Raw genomic sequence first — 21,817 nt, forward strand, 5'->3', positions numbered from 1 at the left:
GTTAATAATGACATATAAACTAAAGACTGGTGGCTTTTGTTGCAAGTTATCCTCCTTAGTAATTGGATTATATGAAATTGATTTTTATGATGGATTTTATTGCCGTTTAGCCATCTAAACATCTCTATAATCATCTGGTAGAGCTTTCTAGACAGCTGTCAGCTGTTCGGACATAAGTGCAAAACTGTGCATGCAATAGTTTTTAGTACAACGTCATTATAAACTATGGAAGAGCCATATTTTGGTGAATGCTTCACCCAGTTGTATGCACAATCACTCACACATCTCACAACAGTTCTCAGCAGCCATAGAAGGGGCTCACCTGCCATTAAGAGCTACTTGGGGATATGTATTGTGTTCAATGTTGTCAAACTGGCAACCAGACTATTAGTGGACAGGCTAGATCTACTTTCCTTGCAGATTAGCAGACCATGGCAATCTGATTTGTGCATTTCAGGATGAGACAGCTTCAGTTGTTATATTTATACAACATAAATTTTGATGACTGTGACTTCCTGTTTTCTGTCTAGACTAAAAGTGCCATCTCTTACTTGTTTTTTTTAGACACCCACACATGCGTACATAGAGCAAACACAACAGTACACACACACTTGGTCTACAGACACACTCTCAGAACCCAGACGTGACCCAGACATCAAAGCTGCCCTGACGTTTAGTCACTCTGCACATTAGGTTTGTCATAGTTCCTCATAGAGAAAACTCAACACCCCCCACTCCGGTCCAGACCACTGCATCATATAACTGGCACGGGCTGATGGACAGCTCCAAAGAAGCTGCTGACGGGGGTGAGAGGGAGTCGGTTTAGATTAGCGGGCTACCCAACATCTTTGTGGTGATGCCCACAAATCATCTTGAGTGATGCTAAGATCTAAAAATATCTTTAATTGCTTGCATTTTAGGTGGAAGCAATTATAGGATCATTTGCCATGACAAGAGGCTGACCTTATGGAGAGCAAATCCTTCCTGTTGCATGTTACATTATTAAGTGGAACTAATAAGGGTGGCATTACCTCAACGAGTCAAATTGAAGGAATGCCTGACTTGAATGGAAGCCAGGCAGTGCAGGGCTCAGTGGCCTCTGCTGCAGAGGAAAAGGTCAGAGAGAGGAGATTCACTCACCTCATTGGCTGAGTTCGAAGTGCTGTCTTCAGATCTTCCACCACCTTGTTCCTCATTTCCATTTCCTCCTCATCAAAGGCGAACAAGGTCTGCATCTGCAGGTGTAGTGAGAAATATAGATGGAGTCGTTTTCCACTATGGGTCAACAAAAGAATGTTAATCTTAATTTGCCTTCTCTTACAAGTAAGTGTGTTTGTTTCAATTAGCCCCAGCATTGGGGCCTCATTAGGAAGCTAATGTTTCAAGCAGCACAAATCAATCAGACTGTATATTTTCCCCTCTTTTGGTGTCATATTCCTTTAGGAGAACTGTTTGAACCTACACAACCTGCCAACGTAAGTCATGCAGACAATTAGCTCTAATCAAGCTCACGACAAATACAGCAATTCTTTTAAAAAACTGTGGTGTTAATGCATTTCTGCATCACTTAAAAGCTTTCGTCAGCAACATCAAAGAGCTGCTCTGCTCCCATTAGTCAGGGCCACAGGGCTTCTGTTGAGTCTCTCCAGGCTTTTTCCGTGGCAGCTCACTGCCAAGTACTAAGGTTCAAACAGTGTGTATTACAGCAGTGAAGTGAGCTAGTGCTGCCCATTAACCCTCAAAGCCTTAAAACAAAACAAAAAAAGAATAAATAAATGAAAAAAACCTTTTTGTTTGTACAAATCTGAATCTAAAAAACTAAAAGAATTAAACAGTTAATAATTTATCTACAGCTTATGGAGCGCCTAGTTAATTTCTTTTCCCCAGGATTAGTTACACTTGGGGCACTTATTACAAAATATTATTCATACTCATTAAAGTTTATATTAATTTTTGCAAAATCAGAGAAAAGAAATGCTAATTCTAATAGTTCTTGTTTATAGTGTATGTCTTGTTTTGTCAGGGCTACATTGTGCAGACTAAGAAGATGTTTTCTAAAAGATTTTCCACCTTTAAGCCTTCATTCAGGTTACAGCTGCTTGCAAATAGGAAAGAATTAAAAAAAAGCTCAGTGTGCACCTGGATACTGCCACATAGCTAACTCTAGCCTGACCTCATGTTTGACTATCCAACAACAGCCCCGGTCTGTCCAGTGTGTGAAAGTGTTTAATCTAGAAACAGTGCAGTCAAAACATCCATCGTATCGACTTAGCCTCAAGTCCAGATGGTTCAGGGAAACCTGCGCCAAGAAGCAAAGTCTCTGGCTCCTGTTGCTCTAAGCGAATATGTTAGTAGTCAATGGGAAGTTGGACACAACAAGCGTTGGGGAGAGTGAATGATTTGGTCGTGCTGCGAGCCAGTTCACCGTGTCAATGAGTCTAGCCAAATGGCTCCATCCTACATCTGCTCTTTGTAAGCCCATCGGTACCTGTGGCCAACAAGCACATAAGGATATCATTACAGGCAGTTGGTAAACCAGCAGACGGTACTTCCCTAAATCCTTATAATGGGAACTGCCCCCCAGAGCCGGGACTATGCCTTTAAGCTAGTCATCAGAGCATCGTTAACACGGTGATGAGTGCTACTCATCAAAACCCTTATTTGAACCACATGGATAAGTGATGCAAAAAGAATTAATTGAATTTAAAAGAAGATTGTATTAAGGGTTTTTTGCAGGATCTCTACCATTTACACAATAAAGATGCGGAGGAAAAAACTGCCGGCTAGATTGACCTGTAAAACTAAATGTATTTATGTGTGTTGCTATTGACTATAAAGTTATAGCTGATGGTGAAAAGCAGCAAAGATAAATGTGGCCTCAGGACTGCAGTTCTGGAAATGAAGGCGTATTAACCTTCCCTGATGAAGACAAAAGCCAGGTGCTACTAGTGGGTCTTACAGGGTTTATGCCTTGTGTGAAAGGGGTAATGGAAGACTTTCCATCTGCAGAAACCTCTGAGTTTAACACACTAGCTTGGACACAGCAGGACTAAAGAAACTCTTGTCAAAATCATAAGGTCATTTTGAATTATTTGCCAAAGTACAACCTGCTCCAGGCTGCGACATGACTTTATGAATGAACATTGAACGTTGCTGGTTGTACAGTAATCTCTCCGGGAGGCAGAAAAGCGAAAATGAGATCATCCAATAACTCAGCTACTGTGGAAGGGCCGTCCCTGATGAGCTCGCCAAGGAGCCAAGATATGAAGTCATGGTCGGAGCAAAATGTTACAACGCTGAAGATGCAGTGTGGCTGGGAGTGATAGTAGAAATGAAAAGAAGACTAGGGAGGGAATTAACCTGAGTTATAGTGAATAATGGAGGCTGAAACAGGGCTTGAACAAGAGGCTGCTTGTGCAAAAATAAACGTAATAAAGAGTCATAAAATCTCTAATAGAATTTCATTTACTTCTAATTGCTTTAGAGGTTTTTATTCTTTCTCGAAAACGTCTGGAACAAGTGAAACCACTGGAAGAAAAATAAACACTTTAGGACTGAAACGTAACTCTGACACCTATAAGCACAGAGGCACTGCTTACAGACCTGCTAGATTTTCAAATACTTAGCAACTCACAAATCAGCACTCTCTCCTTGCTGCTTCAAACACTGTTTGTGTGAGCGTGTCTGCGCCGCAGCGAGATCGTTTCTGCAGACTTCGAGTCTAAGCTCAGGTATCGTTCAGGAGCGGTTCCTGAGAGGAGCCGGTAAACACAAACAGCTGGAAAAAATAGCAACCTTTAACATGGGTTGTTGCTACATGCGTGTATTTGCCAGAATAACAAACAACGCAGCAATAAACAGATATTAAATGCCATTAGTTTTTGGCTCTGTGTTTATGGTGGTAAGTTATGGTTGAGCAGTTTATCTGATCTGTGGCCTGGAAAGGCTTGTAAATGTATTAAATGTTTGGCTTAGATGAAGAAAAAGAAAAAAAAACAGAAAAAGGAATGCTGAGAAATCCATGCCTGCCCCCTTACTAGTCTCTAAATTTCATGCTTACTTGTCGTCCTTTAAGAGCCGCTCTCAAACTGTCATCTTTTATGATCTGTAAACACTTGGGAGCCAACTTGTCGTCCACACAAGGACTCGAGGTCAGAGGTCACCGGCACCAGTGGCCAAGTGTATCAAGCAATATAACATCACTTACAACTTAAAATGACACTGTGCGCTCACAGTCTGTGATGGTATCATGCTGTTTTTATTGGCAACCATACCAGGCTTAGAAATAATGAATATTGTCATCCTGGCTACGCTCCGGGTCTCTGACAGTCATTCCCACTGACTGAACTGTTGAGTGTCTAAACTGCCTGTTTGTCATCACAGTGTGTGTGTGTGTGTGTGTGCATGGGGTCACAGAGAAGGAATGCGGTCATGTGAATATAAGAAGCAGTCAGCAGGGAGACGATAAAAAAGCCAGCAGATAAAGAATGACAGAGTGAACGGTGACCTCTTAAGGGCAGCAGTCAGATGTCTGAATCGAACGTTGCATTAGAAGTGGGCAGAGGTGAGAATGACTTACAGCCGCCATGGAGTTAATGCGGTCGATGTAGTAGTCGGGCCAGCTGGTGGCCAGCTTGTTGGGGTCCTCTTGCTCCTGCACAGGGAACACAAAGAGAGTCTCAGCCAAACACATTATCACTTTTCAAATGTTATGTTACAGCAGTGATGATTTACGAGTCAGTAAACAGCGCGTGTTGAAACGCACTTCACTTCTGACCATTGATGCAAACATTAAGCGTGTTTACTCTTGCTCCTTCACTTGCTCAGGCTTTGGATGGCAGCCAGTTGGCTTGACTGACTACAGTAACATATCTTGACAACTACTACTGAGGTTTGCAAGGAGCCTGATAAGGACACTCAGAAGCTAGAAGTGGACGCAATCACAGTCAACTGGTGGTTATTTCCAGTTCATTTATGAAGCTTGACCTTGGTTTCGTCTTTGTTATGAGGATATTTAGCTATAGCCAATTAGCTGGAAGTGGAAAAATCCATTATGCCATCATTTTCCGCTGTAGGGTTTTCTAAAAGCAGTTATATAGCCATACCTCTGACATCATCCACCTGTGTCCCCATTTATGTATGCAGCTGGATGGATAAGAAGAAGGCTCGTAAATGATGTAGCCGTTCCTTGTTGTGATAGAAACAGCCATCACAGAGCACAAAACCAGACTAGATTGTAACCCTCAGATGATATTTGTGGTGACCTTTCTGATTTGTTACAGAGAAACATCCAGAAAGGTTGGAACTGTTTAAAGAGAGCAGGAATTACAAAAAACACCTAAAATTAAAATGAATTGACTGATTGAAGCCTCACAACTCTCACAAGAGCTGAGGCAGCTTAAAGCGTTTGGTACAAATAAATAAATCAATGAATCATGAAGGAAATCTACTTTAAAACTGTTGCTAGGTGATCAGGTTTTTTTGTGGCCTTCAACTTTTTTTTTTTACCACGCTTCCCTCTTCATGCTCCCTACCTTCGTTTTCTTACCTCTACTTCCACATGAAGACATAAACAGACCTGGCAGTTCAGACGCTAATAACCGGGTCACGACTATTCACATGTCTTAGCCTTTATTGCACAGAGAAAGCAAAAGAGGCAGGAAAAGTGCCTCTAGGAAGGAAGTGCGCTGCACAATGGGGTTTTTTTCAGCTCTGTCTGAGATCAATTTGTCCGGGCCAATCCGGGGAAGCGTGATGCCACGAGCAACAGAGGCACGGGGGAATACATAGACCGTGTTTCTCATTCACATCTGGTCTTGTTTAGCTCGGGCTCAGAGCACTGGTGGAGCTTTATTGTTGTTCTTGTTACTGTGTGCATGCCAATGACAGTTGGAAAGTTACAGTATACCACGTTCATTCAGGCTGCCTGTGATTTAAGTACATTTTAAATCTCTGCATATGTCAAAAATGTGCCGTTTCATTAGACTAAAAAAAAAAGCTATTTTTTTATTTTTAAATGTGGTGAAGAGGCAGGGCTGTGACTTTGCTTTGTTCTTGGTTTGTCATTTATTGAGTGCTAATGCTACATTAGAGACACAGTTGTGGGGTTCAGATTACTGAACTACAACCTGCATGAAGCTGGAGGAAAGAAATAAAACAAACCAGCGCACAACTTTAGAAAAAGCACGTTATAAAACCGTACTGCTTTGCCAGTAGATTCTCTGTCAGTTTATCTTTTAACTATGTGCACTTTCATTTACTTCAAGGACATCTGTGCTGCAGTGAGAGCTCGTGAGTTACCTCTGTGTCCCTTTCTGGATTGGAAAATCAGTATTTTACACTACCCTGTTCTTCCATATATAAACTAGTGCCTCAGTATTTGCATGGTAGCAATGCAGTTAGAAGCAATTAGCTTCCTGTTGATTAAGCCACACTTACTCATAAATCACACACACATACAGAAGTAGCTTTTGAGTAGACATTTGTTCCCGTAATGACCGCTGTTTCTGATCTCTGGCATCGACAAGCTAAAGAGCAAAAACAAAAAGGCCACTGTACCACTCAGCCTGTGTTTTTTTAGCCGACCTGGTCATTACCGCTGTGCTGCCGACACGCTCGGGACGCGATGCCAGACAGATCCTGACGCTGAGATCAACCCCCCCCCCCCCAAACATGTCAACATGTCATTGAGTCCAATCCTACATTTATTTTGGCACTTTCACGAGGGGGAGTTAAGTACTGTGATTTTCATCATGTTTTGGGACAAATGAAAAGTGATGACAGCAAGATTTGGGGCTTTGTAGACATATCAGTCTATACACTTCCTTAATTTTGTGCCTTTTTAATGGAATTTGTGAAGTTTGATCAAACCATTCTGAGACTTAATCACAGTTGATGACGGGTATTAAAGTTCCGTGATAAGAAGCCAGACTTGTTACAAATAAGAAGGCACTAACAGCAGCTGTTTGCTTGAACGTGGTTATTACATTACATATATGTATAAAAGTGACCTCTTGTGGGAGAAAACATTCCTGTCGCGTGCTCAGCCGCAGAAGTTTAAGGTCAATCCCGTCATTCTGTTGCAGCAATTACACACTTTACACTACACATTCCTCATGTCTGGTGACATTAAATATGATTTACAGTCCTGCTTGCAGCAAAAGAAAAGGACAGGAATCCCCATGTGCATATCAGGTATATGTATCTGTAAGGTGTACCTCTTGTTACAACCATCAGTTGGAGAATATATAGTTTCTCTGAAGACCCAAATACCTGACTAAAGCCAGCATTCGGGAATATTTCCCTGGCTGTTTGGCAGACTATTGTGTTTGCAAAGGCACCTGTTGAAAGAAAAGATGAAATTACATATGTTAGCTTTCCTGCTGTCATGTAACAAGCCTCCTAAAAGCTTTCACTGACAATGATAATTGAGTTCACAGATTGCAGGAATCATATACCCTTCAAGTCAGGCCTTCAGGAACAACAGGGGGTAGAATTCCAAATACTCAATTGGCCACAGTTGAACCCAAAGCACTTTGAAGCATCAGGGGAAGTTTCAACAGTTTAACTCAAGGTACAGCCAAATAGAGCCATGCTACATGCCGCTGTCCTGAGGACACACATATTAGCACAACAGCCTCATTTTACAGCCATTTTCTCTTCTGGCTCCTGCAGCCGACTTGGCACATTCAAGTATTCTGGGCCCTTGGATCTATACAATGGCTCTGACAGACACGCTAACATGTTTCCATGAGGTCTCCAGTTTCTCTGGCGATAGGACTGCTTGTAGAGCGCCTCACGCTGTCTGTTCCCATGTGCTCAGAGAGGCCCGGGGGGACCCTCGGCTGTAGCGCGGGGACTCTAATGAGCAGTCCAAAAAATCCTGACAGCCCCAGCAGCCAGCACTTTACTGAATGAAATACCCTTTAAGGAAACATCACTTCATAGACAAAAAAGGAATAAACCCCAAAAGAAAAAAAAACATTGCTATTCAGCTGATCTGAAACAACTAATTGATGAATAATCTGTAACTCTTTTGCCAATTGGTCACGTCTTTTCATGGATCACTGAAAATCTTTGATTTACAAGATTTTTTCCAGTGTGCTAGGTACTTACAGACAATGCACCTGGCAGTCTGGACCAATCAGAGTCCTTCAAGGAAGCACTGGCACTTAACGGTGTGTTTTGGGTGTGATGACACAGCCTATGAGTAACAGCACAACTTATCTACCCTCACATGTATAATAATTCTTAAACATGCCAAGTGCATGGAAGCAATTCATCACAATGTAACTGTAGTACAGCAGAGGAAGCATCACTGTACGTGCATTAGCATATTGTTGCTGTTATTGGGAGACACTGCTAGTCGTTAAAGTCAATACTTTTCCCGTATTCTTTACTCCAGCTGTCACCACAATATATTCCTGCCCGTGGAATGAGGTGGATTGTCCGACATTCCAGAGAGCCAATCTGTCCGTGGGGAATATTTATCTATGGAAGCTGGGATATAAAGTCTCACCTAGAGAGTCAGGAAATGGACAGGATATTGAATTCTGAAACATTATGTAACAGTTTGCTGTTTTACAGGTAGCTGACGTTAAAAGTGAGTTTGAGTTGTAATCTTTGCCTGGGGTCACATTAAGTGATGGAGATTATGCACATGTGGCTAATAATTGAAAACATGAGGCGCTGCTGCTTTAGGAGATGGAAATGGTAGCATCGGGCAGGCTGTGTGAAGTTATGGCAGAGCATCTGAGATGAGGATAACGTGAGGATGATGGCAGCATATAGAAAATCCTACTTTAATGGAAATTTTAGGACAATAGGTAGTGGATCAATGCTAGTTTGGACAATGTGTGATAACAGGCTAAAAACACAGTACATATGTGTGTGTGTGTGTCGGTGCAGCACAACTAATAGGAGTCAGGAGATCCTGTTTCGCTCAGCACTGAATGATTCTCAGGAGCTATTAGATGTTACATAGTGTTCTCTACCTGGGGGCTGCTGGATGCAAGTCATGCTTGAAAAAACAAGTACACACATACACACACACAAAATCGCCCTCACTTGGAGGCAGGAATTTGATACTCTCCTACAGACGTACTTATGCCTTCTACGCATGTGTCTGACCATCAATCTTAGCAAAAATGAAGCCCTCAGTACTCTGCGTGTTTCTCACATAAACATACACACACCGCTAGCTGTAGCTGACTGGGTGGTGGAGATCAGAGGTGCAGATATGCTTGGCTTATGTAAAGCCCTACAGCATCGACAACATGTTCTTATTAGTCATGGTACACAGAGACTATGTTTACACTCACTATTTCTGAATGGTATTAGCTGGAAATAAACCAGCTAATACTTTAAAACAAAATTACTCAATGTTAAACCTGAGCTTTTTTTGTTATATTTTAACATAACACGATTCTTACCTAGGACAGTAAACATACAGTCACATTTTTCTTGTTCTTGTGGACAAGACAAGACAGGTCCAAATCTTGAAAGAGACGGAACACACTGAGCCACATTCTAATGGCACACGTTTTTTAGCATCTTTTCTCAAACAGCTAATTTTAGCTCTGTGTTAGCAAGCTAGTGTATTTAGCTCAGATACTTGCAAACATAACATTACTGTTAACGCCAACTGAACATATACCTGTGCACATTATTGGGCTCTCCATACTAATGCAAGGTAGGGCTAAGCTTCGCTAAGACATTATTTTTGCTAAGATAATGGTGAAACAAGGCTTCTGTGTGATGGTGGCACTCTAAACGTCATATGTTATATCAGCTGTGACACTGAACTTTATCTGGTCACGCTGAATATGTATGTCCGTATGTCTGTATATGTCTGTATATCATACTGTTCCATGATAGGCTGCCTGAACAGGCATGTGCTAAAGTGGAACTGCCACTTAAAAAGTTAAAAGGTTTGTATTAAATGATTTATTATACAGATAAACAAAGTTAGTTTGTCTTTTTGTTGCGCTCTGACCGGCTCCCTCCAACTGTTATCTAACCACAACAACTGGAGCCATCGCTTGGCTGGAGGAAACAAGGGAAGCAGTGTTTGCCCCTGACAGGAATGGCTGAGGGAAATTCTGCTGTCCTCTGCTCGCAATTCAAATCACTGTCATGCTTTAATTCTCAGCAACAGAGGGCACTACTGTCTGGTATGTCTGGATTACTAGCATGCACACGTTTTCCACTGAATATGTTTGTATGGGTGAGTGCATGTGAGGGCAGTCTTCCTGTCTGCATTTTCATACACACACATGCAGGTTATTATATGATATTGCACCCCAGTTCTTTTCTCTCTCTCCGTAAAACACCAACTGTATCCATGAATGAGGGGCTTGTTTGGATATTCTCTGGCTTTCCGCTGTTACCTCGGTTTTTGCTCCACGTTCCCTGGCCTGGACACACGGCTGTTTTTTTTTTTTTTTTAACCTTAACTTCACAGAGGAAATGATTTCTGACTGGGAGAGATGGGGGGAGGAATGACAAACGAATATATCCTACCCCTGAACCCGGCTTAGGCGCGCACTACATTTGGGTTCCAGTGTGCCTGTGCTGTTGCCAAAATTTTGTTTCCACTACTTTCTGCTACACTACAGCACGGCGAGTCCTCATAAATGTCTCTGTGGTTACTTCAGTGAGATATTGAATAACTGATATTGGAGTATCATTAAACTAGCATCTTTTATGTGGGTTCACAAAAATAAATGAACATTGAGCCAACAATTCAATCTCACTTGACAATATGCAGTGTATTCAAAGTGCATAAGCAAAATGAAAAGATTGTTATCTCCGCCTTTTGTGTTATTTTTGCCTGCGTTCCATTTCATTGTAAACTGTTGTGGTGCTCCAGCTTCCATCTTCGCCTTGACATCCCTCTAAACACATCACAATTCCACCCCTCTTCCTTTTCCTAGTAACCCAATACCGGCCCGAGTATTTACACATGCAGGTGCACACACACACATACACACTGTGTGTGTTTACCCCTTTTAAAAAGGTTGTCAGAGCATATCACATCAGCTAAGTTGAGCCTGCATGCTTTGGGAATTGGAAGGAGTGGTCTGATCCTAACCCCGCTTCCAACATAAAAAAAGAAACCTTCAGCCAAAATAACAAATCAGGGAAGAGGCACAGGGGAGGGTTTATGACTATTTATTCAATTTACTTTTGAGCAAGGAAGTGGGGGTTGAAATCTTTTTTTTTTTTTTTCTCTGAGCACAATGTCATTTCCTAGTGGATATTTGACCACAAAGTGAGGCCAAGAGTTGTGTGGAGAGACACGCTGAAGGGTATGAGGAGAGATGTTTTGGCGTGAGGAGAGGGGTGAAAGAGAGGGCTAACCAGAATGTACTAGTGTTCACATGGTATGATGACAATTGTTAAGCAGCTCGAGGAAATTACTTGTTCCAACATGGGGAGGGAGATTTGGGCGATTGAGGCGTTGGAAGTACATTTGTGTACAAAACTGCACGTACCACAGCCTGCAAAAAAACTGCATAATATGTAGCTGGCGTAATATGTGCATACATTTACGTCAATGCAGAAATGAGAAGCTGGAAAGCAGGCTGACTGTGTGGTTGAGCTGATTCAAAATGCTAAGAGGGACGCCTTCAATAACATTCATTGCTGACAGTTTAGCTCTAAACTGTGGGTTCAGGCAGCCAGTCAACAGAAAGCAAGCCAGAGATCGAAGCTGATGTACAAACGGAGGCCAACTCACCTTCTTCTTGCTGCAGTAGATCTGCCATTTCTTTTCATCGGGCAGAGCAAACATGGCCTCCCTGTTCTTGTCGGTCAGGTCCAGCTCATCCTGCAAAAACAAGACAGTATTCACTTTTCACACCACTGCACTGAACAATTACATTTACACCAGATCAAGCACTGTTTTGATAAAGCAGGGCAATTGTGACAATACAGTAGCACTTTATCTATGGTTATCTCTATGGAAACAGCACAATCATAGCAAGAAGTAGAGACAACTCAAACATGTTTTTTGTATAGTACAGCCCATTAAAGTGACAAAAAACAAAAGAAAAACAATGTAATTCCTTAAATATTGAAATATTGATATTGACAAAAATGGAATCAGTATAACATTTAGCTGAATTTTTATCATGTGACTTATGTGACAGTCCTAATTTTTTTTAATTTTGATTCTTAGTAAATGTTATTTGTGAAACTAGCTATGAGTGGAGAAATGTTATCAATTTTGCCATAACCAACATGTGTAAAATAAAGCACCTCACAAGCCCTGTTCTTTGATTAGCATTTTAGCTCTGACTGCTGATCAGTGGACGAGCAGAGTTTACACAGTCACATTTAATTGTTCAGCCTTCCCACTGTCTGACTGTCTCCACTGACTACAGAGGAGTGTTTTAATATTCACCCTGCTGCTCTGCTCAATTCTTCAGCTTAGCACAAGGAGCCTCCTGCACCTTTTGAAATGCATATGAGCCCAGGAAATGAGTCTCTGTGCGCCGAGGGAAGAGAAGTAAAGTCTTGGAAAGGAGAGATGGATAAATCAGGGTTGAAGGAAAGGAGTCAGGACACAGAAAGAGAGCTGCAGTGACAGAAAAAGAGAAAGGAGCCAGGGTTAGGGTCCCCCTCAGGCTATAGGGCTGTGGAAATGGACTGCCACAAAACAACAGAAGAGAGGGATGAGAGGCTACTGCGCAAGGGCTTTGTGCTCAAGCTCAAACTAATCTCATCATAATGGTTTTGCCACCATGACGTCAACCACAAGTGGCGGGTCTCTTGTGCCCCCCCAAGTGTGAGGATGGCCACTGGTGGCAGAGGTGGGGCCCCCTTTAAAGCTGGCCAGTAGATCCACAGGGTTTGTTTTGATCCATTTGGACTGTGGTGGCCCACATTCCAAAGATTTGACACTATGAAGAATGACATCATCTCTCACCCGGTCCTTTGAATGGGATAACCAGCAGCAGCATTATTGTGGTTTTGTGAAAAAGGAAGGAAAAAATCTGAAGGGTGTGAATTTCAAGGGGGTCTAATACAGACAGAAACCACAAAGAAGCTTTAGAATGTTTGGTCATTCACACCCACACTGATCATCAAGGCTTTACTCTGTGCAATCTGCTGTTATTTGTGTCCCTGTAAGATCTCTGTGTGAGTTAAGCAGGGAAAAAAAATTGCCATCATGTGGTCACTAAACATCTTCCTCTGACTCTCTGTCCTTCAATCTTTACAGATTTTGGTTCTGACTTGGACCACAGTCCTCTCTCTCTCGCTCTCTCTCCACATCCCTGGGCTTAGCAGCCAGCTCGTCTCTGGCCTGCAGCCTGATCGCCGGGTCAAAACCCTTCTGTCCAAAGCTGCTGCTCTTTGGACGAGCTAATACTGGAAGCTGGGAGAGGAAAAAAAATCAGTGAGAAAGAGACCCCTGGATTTAAACCAGATGGGAGCTGAGCCATCTGATCTCTATGCTACTCTGTGTTCTCCCTCCTGCTACTCCTCAAGCCTCTTAATTTAAGGTCTTATATGGAGTGGAGCTATGTGAGAGCAGCATATAAAATGTGTGTGTGGCATGTGCATTGTACAGTGTAAAAAGGCAGGCTGGCTCTCCCACAAGTTTTTTAAGAAGAAAAGGTGTAATAGAATAACGCAAAAGTCAAGTAGAGGAAAAACAGGAAAGGAGCGAATGTACTGTTACATGTTACTGTCAGGTTCAAAAGGAAAAAGGCAGATGAAGTTGGGGATGAGGACACTGGGTGGGTGGAGGAATGTTCATGTCATGCCAGCCAGAGTATGTTCAACTTTCCAGTTATGCAACCATTTTCTTCCACCTCCATCACCTTAAAAACGTGCTCCCAAAACCACATCCGCATCACGTGGCCTCTCCTCATGACTGTAGCAACACCCAAAAAACATGCAGTCCTGCTTTTATTCTTCCAAAACATAACCGAGGCACTTTCCACTTTGCTGATGTGCCCCAGCCTTCCTACAGGAGCAGGTTCCAGTCAGGAATTCACCTAAACCAAAGCTAATATTATTTCACCTGCTGCCTGAGAAGAGGAAAATACATACCTAAGGTCTCGGAAGCCTTTCTTTCATATTTAGTCCAGAACTGACAAATGAATCATGTTACAAATTTAAATAAGAGGTCACAGGTTTGAGATCTGACTGTCATGTTCGCAGCAGACGGACTGACCTGCTCTGTCACTCAATTTCCTGTTTCTAAAGGCTGGTGGCCTTCTCAAATGTGCTATGATAATACAACGGATATGGGTGAGAGTCGAAGTGCTCAGAGAGTTTCAATTTAAAGCATCTTTTCTGAATAAAGTTTAGCTTCCAATATAATTTTGAATGAAATCCTCAAAAAGTCATTACTGAATCTTGACAATGATTTCACAGGATAAGTAGTTTCTCTCAATTCAGGGGTCCTTGCTGTGACTGTGTGAATTGTGCTCAGGTGAATCCTGTTTGCTTTAATGATCCTTGAGATGTGTCTGGGTCATTAGGTGAGACAGACACATGTATACCTTCCCACAGTTCACCTAACCATGAAATGCAAAACACTCTCTGTAAACTCCCTATGACAAAACCATGCTCCAGCATAGACCAGAGCAAGGCTGTGAAGCCATTTTTAAAGATTTGAGCGCTCCCAGGAGAATACAGGCCTTAGTAGCTGTGAATACAAGAAATGTAAAACCTCCAGGATTTCTCATCAATATATACTGGAGAAATTCTGAGCAGTATTCCTTCTGTCTGACCTACACTGATCATCTGTAACACTCAGAACACAGGGAAGGGAAGTGAACTTCACCTGTCACAGTTATAGGGTTATGACAGTGGGTGGGATATATTTGGCAACATGTAAATATGTTAGAAGCAAGAAAATTGACAAGTTGAAGAACCCAAACCATTTCTGCAGCTATTGAGAGACCAGGAGCTCAATGCAGACCAGGAACACCCCGTTCCTGGTATGAACAGGGTCAATTACTCATTGATGGCTCCAAATGGTAAACCACTGCATTGCTGAAGAGCACACCACTGCTATGAAGAAGTAACTGTTGTTATAGGCATTTTTCATATTAGAGTAGCAATTACCAGGTAATGAGCATCATTCCTAAAGCACGGTGGTGGTAGTACCATGCAATAAGGAAGAGGTCTTGTTCCATAGTGCAAGGACCACAGACAGGGAAAGGGCTCATGTACATGAGACATCATATCACACTGTCCCATAATAATAAACAAACCTTTGAAACACCAACCTCTCAGAGTAGGAATGATGCACATCTGTTATAAAAGTGCGACCTACAGAGAGCAAATACTAGATGTTCTGTATATATTTATATTAACAGGGATTACGAGGATGAAGATATCTTGAAACATGTGCCACCAATCATGGCTTAAACAGCTAGATGCATTAAATGTATTTGTATGACATAACTGGAGTTAGATGATACAACATGTCTGTAAGAGACTTATAAATATTTATCTGTACCATATGTACAGGGTGTAAAGGACAGCAGAGGGACAAGCTGTAATGAAACACTGGATTTAAGTCCCACCTGCCAGTGTGGGAGAATATAAAAATCTGTTTAGATTATGCACCCACCCCATAAGATGACTTGTTAAGTGAGACAAAAATGGACTGAGGGAAGTTGAAAAATTGGGTGTGTTGCGACAACTGATGGAAGATGTGTGAGGTTCCACCTAACTGGGAAATGTATGGTCCAAGAATGACATCCTGTCTCATGCATGTGTCTCTATGAAGTGGCATTTCCAGAGTGGATATGAATGTCTTTACCTCATGTGAAGTCTTACAGACTGAGAGGGTCCAGTGTAACACAGACACACATGCACAAACACACTGTATATGTATCCTACAACAGTGTCTAGGCGAGACAGTAAGGCAGAGAAAAGACATGCAAGATGGCAGGAAATCATATGAGGCCTCAAGAGGACCCACAGGAAGCTGTAGCTGCCATTATTGACCCAAACAGGAGTTTGCTTGTGTGTATGTGTGTGTGAGCCTCTCAAGTACTCCTGTAGTTGGTTTTTTTTGTTTTTGCACAAGGCAAAGATATAAAATTTGTGCAAAAAACTACCATTCACCACAACTGATGAAAAGGTCAACAATCAACCTTTTCATCTTAAAATATAGTAAAAATAGTTTTTGGCCACACTGCTTTTCTTCACAAACCCACACACACTCTGAACCCGTTCCACTTAGCAGCATTTTACATGACTCATAGTATCCGGTCTTTGATGAGTCAGTGAGTAGCTGTTGCTAGCCTACAGCCTCTCCCCTCGTCCAAACAAGGCTTCCATGATAAGGCCAGTTCAGGAACAGCAGACGTAGGAAGTATTTGAAAATGGGAAGAAGGGAAAGGAAACGGAAAGGAAAGAGGGTGCATCCCAGGGCGTACACTGGGAAGGAAAGTCACTCCCAATAGCCTGGAGAGAGAACATTTCCATTCTCTTCGGTTATGCAACGCAACTGCGTCCGGCTCGAGTCACACTGAATGGAACATTAGCAGAGGATTTAAGTCTTAAAAGTTTTCCTGGAAACACAAATGCAAAGGCTAATTTTACCATTGCAAAATTTACATGTGCAATCATATTTAGAGTGGACACACAGAAGCAGTGACTGGCACCGGACAGCTGGACAAGTGCATACAGAGGTCAGATTAAAACTGTCCCAAATAACAAAAGAGAAAGAAGGAATGAGGCTCCCACACAGAAAGACAGAAAAGGAGGACAGGGAGAACACACACACTAATCTGATCTGATGTCTGACCGTATTGTATTTGCCAGATGTTGGCCTAGTAGACCTGATTTCGATGTGCCAGTATGACTTGTACTGTACACTCTATCCTCTCTCATACCAACTCACTGCAGATGCTTTTCCATTTTAGTAAATTGAGTAACAATGTAACACTAAAGGACACCATTTAATTGCATACAAAAAGAATAATACAATACAGATGCTAAACTTGGCAGCTTGCATTCTTTAGTCTGCAGTGGCACGGTGCTGTAGCATTTAGGCCCTTGTAAATGCGTCGACACATTGGGACCACATGCCAACCTTTCCACAGTAAATGTTCATTGTTATCTGTTGAAACTTGTAAATACCAGCGAAGTTGTCCCCAAACAACCTCACACTTGGTTTCTCTTTGTGGAAAGACAAAGTTTTAATTTTAACAAAAGGAGAACAGAGTTTAGCTAAATGTGAAAGCAATTTCTCATGTGATGATAAAATGGCATTTAGCAGGGAATTGCACTGATAAACAAAAATAAAGCGGCCCTCACTGTGCTGCCAAACTTCACACATGGCTTCTACTGTATATCAACTATGCATGCAAGGGCTTGTGGAGAGACATTTTTTCACAACACTGCATATTTGCAATCAAGAAATACTGCAGCCAGCTGCAAATCTGTAGTTTGTGATCTATTAGTCCCTTTGATGTGGTCTCGTGTCCAAATCAGTGGCGATTGCTTCCAGGTCCATTTGCATGGTTTTGTGGATGCTTTCATACAGCTTTGGAAGCAGATCTGCTCTTCGCCAGGAGGAGTTCTTTTGCATTTAGCAGGCCAAGGTTTACTCAAGAGAACCAAGGATGGCTCACACACATGCTTGCTCTGCAATATTAGTTTTGTGAGCTTCAGACCGTGGACGATATGTCATCTCTGCTACGTTTCTAATTCCATGCACCTGCAATCTAAATAAAGCAAGAGTTTGGTGAAGCTTGTTGCAGCAGGTGTGGAAAGTGTGGATCTGGTAAGTTATGTCTTTTGACAAGGACAATGATTAAAACACTGTACATGTGAGTTCATCACCATAGTAACCTATTCCACAAGAGGACATACACATCACATTCTGACTCCATTTGAAATTCTGTGAAATAGCAAATCTCGTCCGTTTCTCCACAGTGTCAGCTTAAGTTCTAACAGTGTAAGCTGAGTGTGCACTGTGCAGTCTCCAGACACAGTAGAAGACCCCATTATAGATGTGAAGACACACATGGAGGTGGTTTACTCCTCCGTTTGGCCCAGATATGTCGCTCCCACTCTACAGTCTCCGCTGAGTCTCATTCTCCTCCTCTGGAAAGGCTTTCATAACAATAATCCCTGTCTCCCGTTGCCATGGAAACACACTGTGTTATGTTATTCTTTATGTTTTTTTATTTCCTCCCCTGTAGTAAAGCTTCTTGCCTCCCCTCATCATGTCTCTGCAAAGCAGCGAGTCCAGGATGACTGTCTCCTAGCGGTCTGGTTGTGTAGATTTTTGGACGACTGGTCAAATCTGTGTCAGCATGCCTGCGGCAGGATCAGTAAAACAGATGTAGACAACCAATAGCTTGTCCAGATGACCGTTGTTAGGTAGAGTCAGGTTGGTCATCCAGTCTAAGCAGACATGAATTAAACTGTCACAGGTTGAGTGATCATCTATCTGGAACATCACTTTCAAGCTTTCAAGTAATGGGTTTGACTTTCTAAGTGCTGCATTCAAGGTTGGAAGACACAGAGATTAACCCAAAGACAAAACATTCACACCTATGAATGACACCGTCTTAAGAATAATGTATTCACAACATGTGGACGGGCCTGTATTCCATGAGAAAAACCTAAATCCTCTCTCTCCCCTGGGTTGAAAAGCTGCACGCTTCTAAAATCAGGGACGGATCCTTCTGCTCTGCTTCCACTTCAGCTCATGCATCATGTGTCTGCTTCAGCGTAAGCTCGAATATTTACCCCAAAATAAGCTGTGGGTCATTCAGTCCTCTCAACCATGAGGACTGCCGTGATTTGGCTAAGCGCTCCCATATGACGGGCATGTTTTTATTTTATCCCGTTTTCTTCAAGTCATGTAAGGCCATGTAAGGCATCAAGTGTGTCAGATAGCAACCTGTTGATCCTCCAGAGCTTTACTTATGATACAGCTGTGAGGGCAATGGGTCACTCCACTCTGTGAATGCAGATTGAGGCAATTAATGCCTTGATTGCTACAATCTTAACTTTACATTTTCTTCAATCAAGCCAATAAATATGCTTCGGCTACTAATAGCTTGCGCATTACCCATGATTATACAAGGAGCCCAAGCTACAAATTTAGGGTCAAATCTGGTCAGTTAGCTGAAAAAAAGAGCCACCATTGGGAAAACATCTGCCTTGATAACAGTGAATAATTTCCTATCATAAATGGAATTTCACTTAATCTCTTGAAATGAATTTGACAGTGGAGTGATATATCCTGCAGGCAGTGGAGTTTAGTGTTCCCAAAGACTCAACACTGCCAGGAGCAGTCCTGTAGCCATGCTGCTCAACACACAGAGACAGAAGCAGGAAATCTGAGGCTGAAGGAAGAATGACAGACGTTCTGAGAAGGAGACAGACCAAGACAAAGAGACAGAAACAGCAAAGCCCTGTTCTTCCAGCAAAGCCAGAGCCCGTCTGCATGGCAGCTGAAATCCACATCACTCTCTCCATTTTGACAGCTGTGCCCTGATCCCCTCTCCACACCATGGGCACATGTCAGCACCGCTATCCCCAGTCTGGCACCGTTACAGACCAACAACAATTTGTGCACATGATGAGGACTGCAGAGAAAGGGTGGGCTGTGTGTATCAGAGAGGATAAGATTCTGAGTTTGTGGACAGTGGAGGCTAAAGCACAATCTCTGCAAGATTCTCTTCCAATTCCTGTCTCTTTTGAGATAATGAGCAACATGTAAACTAAAACATTCAGGCTGCACGGCATCAAAGCAAACACACAAATCCAGGAATTATCATCATTTTGAAAATGTGTGTCCCAACCTTACAGGAATTATTAGGTGCAGACTTTCCAATGAAATTGAAACTGCTAAAATCAAACATGTACTTGCAATCAGTGAACAAAATGCCCGGCTAATAGTGTGGCTCCACTGCAATCACTCTTACAATTTGATAAAATACTCACCACCAGTTCGGAGAAACGTGCATGCAGCTCCTCGGCAGGGGGCATGGGGGCGCTGAACTCCAACAGCTGCAACGGCACGCTGTCCTTCAGGTTGATCTCCGGTGGCTCGGTGCTCCCGAAGCAGCAGAGGAAGCCCAGGCCCGGCCGCGTCCTCTTCCTGGGGGGCATGATGGCCGCGGTGACACAGGTGGCAGTGGTGGACCAGGAAGGTAGAGGAAGAGGGGGCCTGAGGGGTTAGGGAGGGGGAGTGGAGAGGAGGACGAGGCTGCTATCTAGGGGGCATGATCTGGAAGAGATAAGAGAGATGGAGAAAGGTTACCGAACATGTTGTGTATCAAACACATTCTGACAGGCAGTTTCCACAATCTATTTCCAGTCAACATTTGGCCTCGGTTCATGGAGGTCTCATACTGGTCTACACACCCTGTGCCTGGTTGATGTTTCCTCGGAAAGAAATTATTTGTAGTGCACAGGAAGTGAAGCAATTTATGTTTCCAGTTCCCTTGGTTTGTTTGGAATAAATACAGGAAGACATACGAGTAGCAACAGCCACCACAGGCAAACAAACCATTGAATGGTGAATTTCTCCTGTAGGGGGCCTAATAAAGGATTAACTTAATGCCACCTACAGAAACTGCAAATCAAAGTACTAGAAATGCATTGATACATACTCCACCCAATCTTTCTCTCCTTATTTTGTCCTCCCTTTATTGTGTCTATATAAGAACATGTGCCAGGGTGGAGACATTCTTGCTGTGTGGTAGCAGGAGCTGCCATCATATCCTCATCTTGACATTGCCTGCTCCTACACCCCAACAAAGCACCCGCTTGTCCATGCAGTACAATGGTGGATGTGCAACGTGCAAGTTGTTTGTGAAGACTTGCACTGAGAGCTGCCCCAGCAGTACCCTCCCTCCAGACACAAACTATGTGTATGCATACACATAGACAGTGAATGACAACCACTACAACATGAGCCTGGGACTGAATAGGGCTAAGACACCCTGGAGGATTTCCTCAATGCTACAAAAAGGATATGGGTGGTCTTCACTGTATGAATAATACACTCCTTACACTATATTATGTCCTATCAGACCCCCACACACATCGACACAATGCGAGCAAACACCCACAACAACTCCCACAGTTGCCAAAGCTCGTCTTTATGCAACAGTTTACTGCATTTGTGAATGAATGGACCTCAGGACTGTTATGCAAATACCTTGGACACGCAGATATATTTGACCAGAAAATCAATTTTGGAGCCACTTGTGTGAAATACAATAAGGAACTAACCAGCCTTTTTATATTTGTACATAACCTAACAACATTAAGTAATGGCTCAAACCTGCACCCATCTGTTTAATATGGCAGTGAAACTTTATGACTTCACAAGCGGCCACAATCTACTATATCTTGACTGAGCACGACTCCGCGCCATCACTCTCTCTCACATGCATTCTGCATAGGCGTTCTCACTGCGCCGTCTAAAATTAGCCGGATGGTAAATTCTTTATGAATGCGCTGGGCCCATGACAGGAGCTTAAAGGGGAGAAAATGAACAGAGAAAACACCACATTTCCATTTTGCCTTTTTCGTCTTTTGCTCTTTTTTGCTTTTTCCGCCTCCTTGAATCTGCCATCCCTCACAAGGCAGGGAGAGAGACGTGCATGGCTACAAATGAACTGGGGGCTATTTTAAATAAAAAGCAACCAAAATTTGCTTTGGTTTGGTGAAAATAGAAATGCTTGTGCAACCACCAGTGGGCTTGTCTTCTGAGGAGTGCTGCATTTTAAATTACTCTGTATAATAATCTTCAAATATGGAAGCTGTTTCAAAGTCATTGCATCAGTGTCCTGAGCGTTACTTATACCATGTG

The 21,817-nt window shown here is 42.6% G+C and overlaps 1 protein-coding gene across 4 annotated transcripts in view; it reads right to left on the minus strand.

Moving 5' to 3' along the window:
- The window catches only part of LOC114427064 (disheveled-associated activator of morphogenesis 2-like), a 74,142-nt gene that overhangs the window by 25,440 nt on the left and 26,885 nt on the right, over positions 1-21,817 (minus strand). For 2 of the 4 annotated variants that reach the window (XM_028394812.1, XM_028394813.1), the window contains exons 1-4: positions 19,939-20,106; positions 11,741-11,830; positions 4,580-4,654; positions 1,141-1,235 (exon numbers count right to left, since the gene is read on the minus strand). In XM_028394812.1, the coding sequence (XP_028250613.1) occupies positions 1,141-1,235; positions 4,580-4,654; positions 11,741-11,830; positions 19,939-20,106 (428 nt within the window). Of the gene's footprint in view, positions 1-1,140; positions 1,236-4,579; positions 4,655-11,740; positions 11,831-19,938; positions 20,225-21,817 lie in introns of those variants that run through there. The other 2 variants (XM_028394810.1, XM_028394811.1) reach the window with 1 other exon arrangement.

Source organism: Parambassis ranga, chromosome 22 (genome assembly GCF_900634625.1).
Source record: "Parambassis ranga chromosome 22, fParRan2.1, whole genome shotgun sequence".
Taxonomy (NCBI): Eukaryota; Metazoa; Chordata; class Actinopteri; family Ambassidae; genus Parambassis; species Parambassis ranga.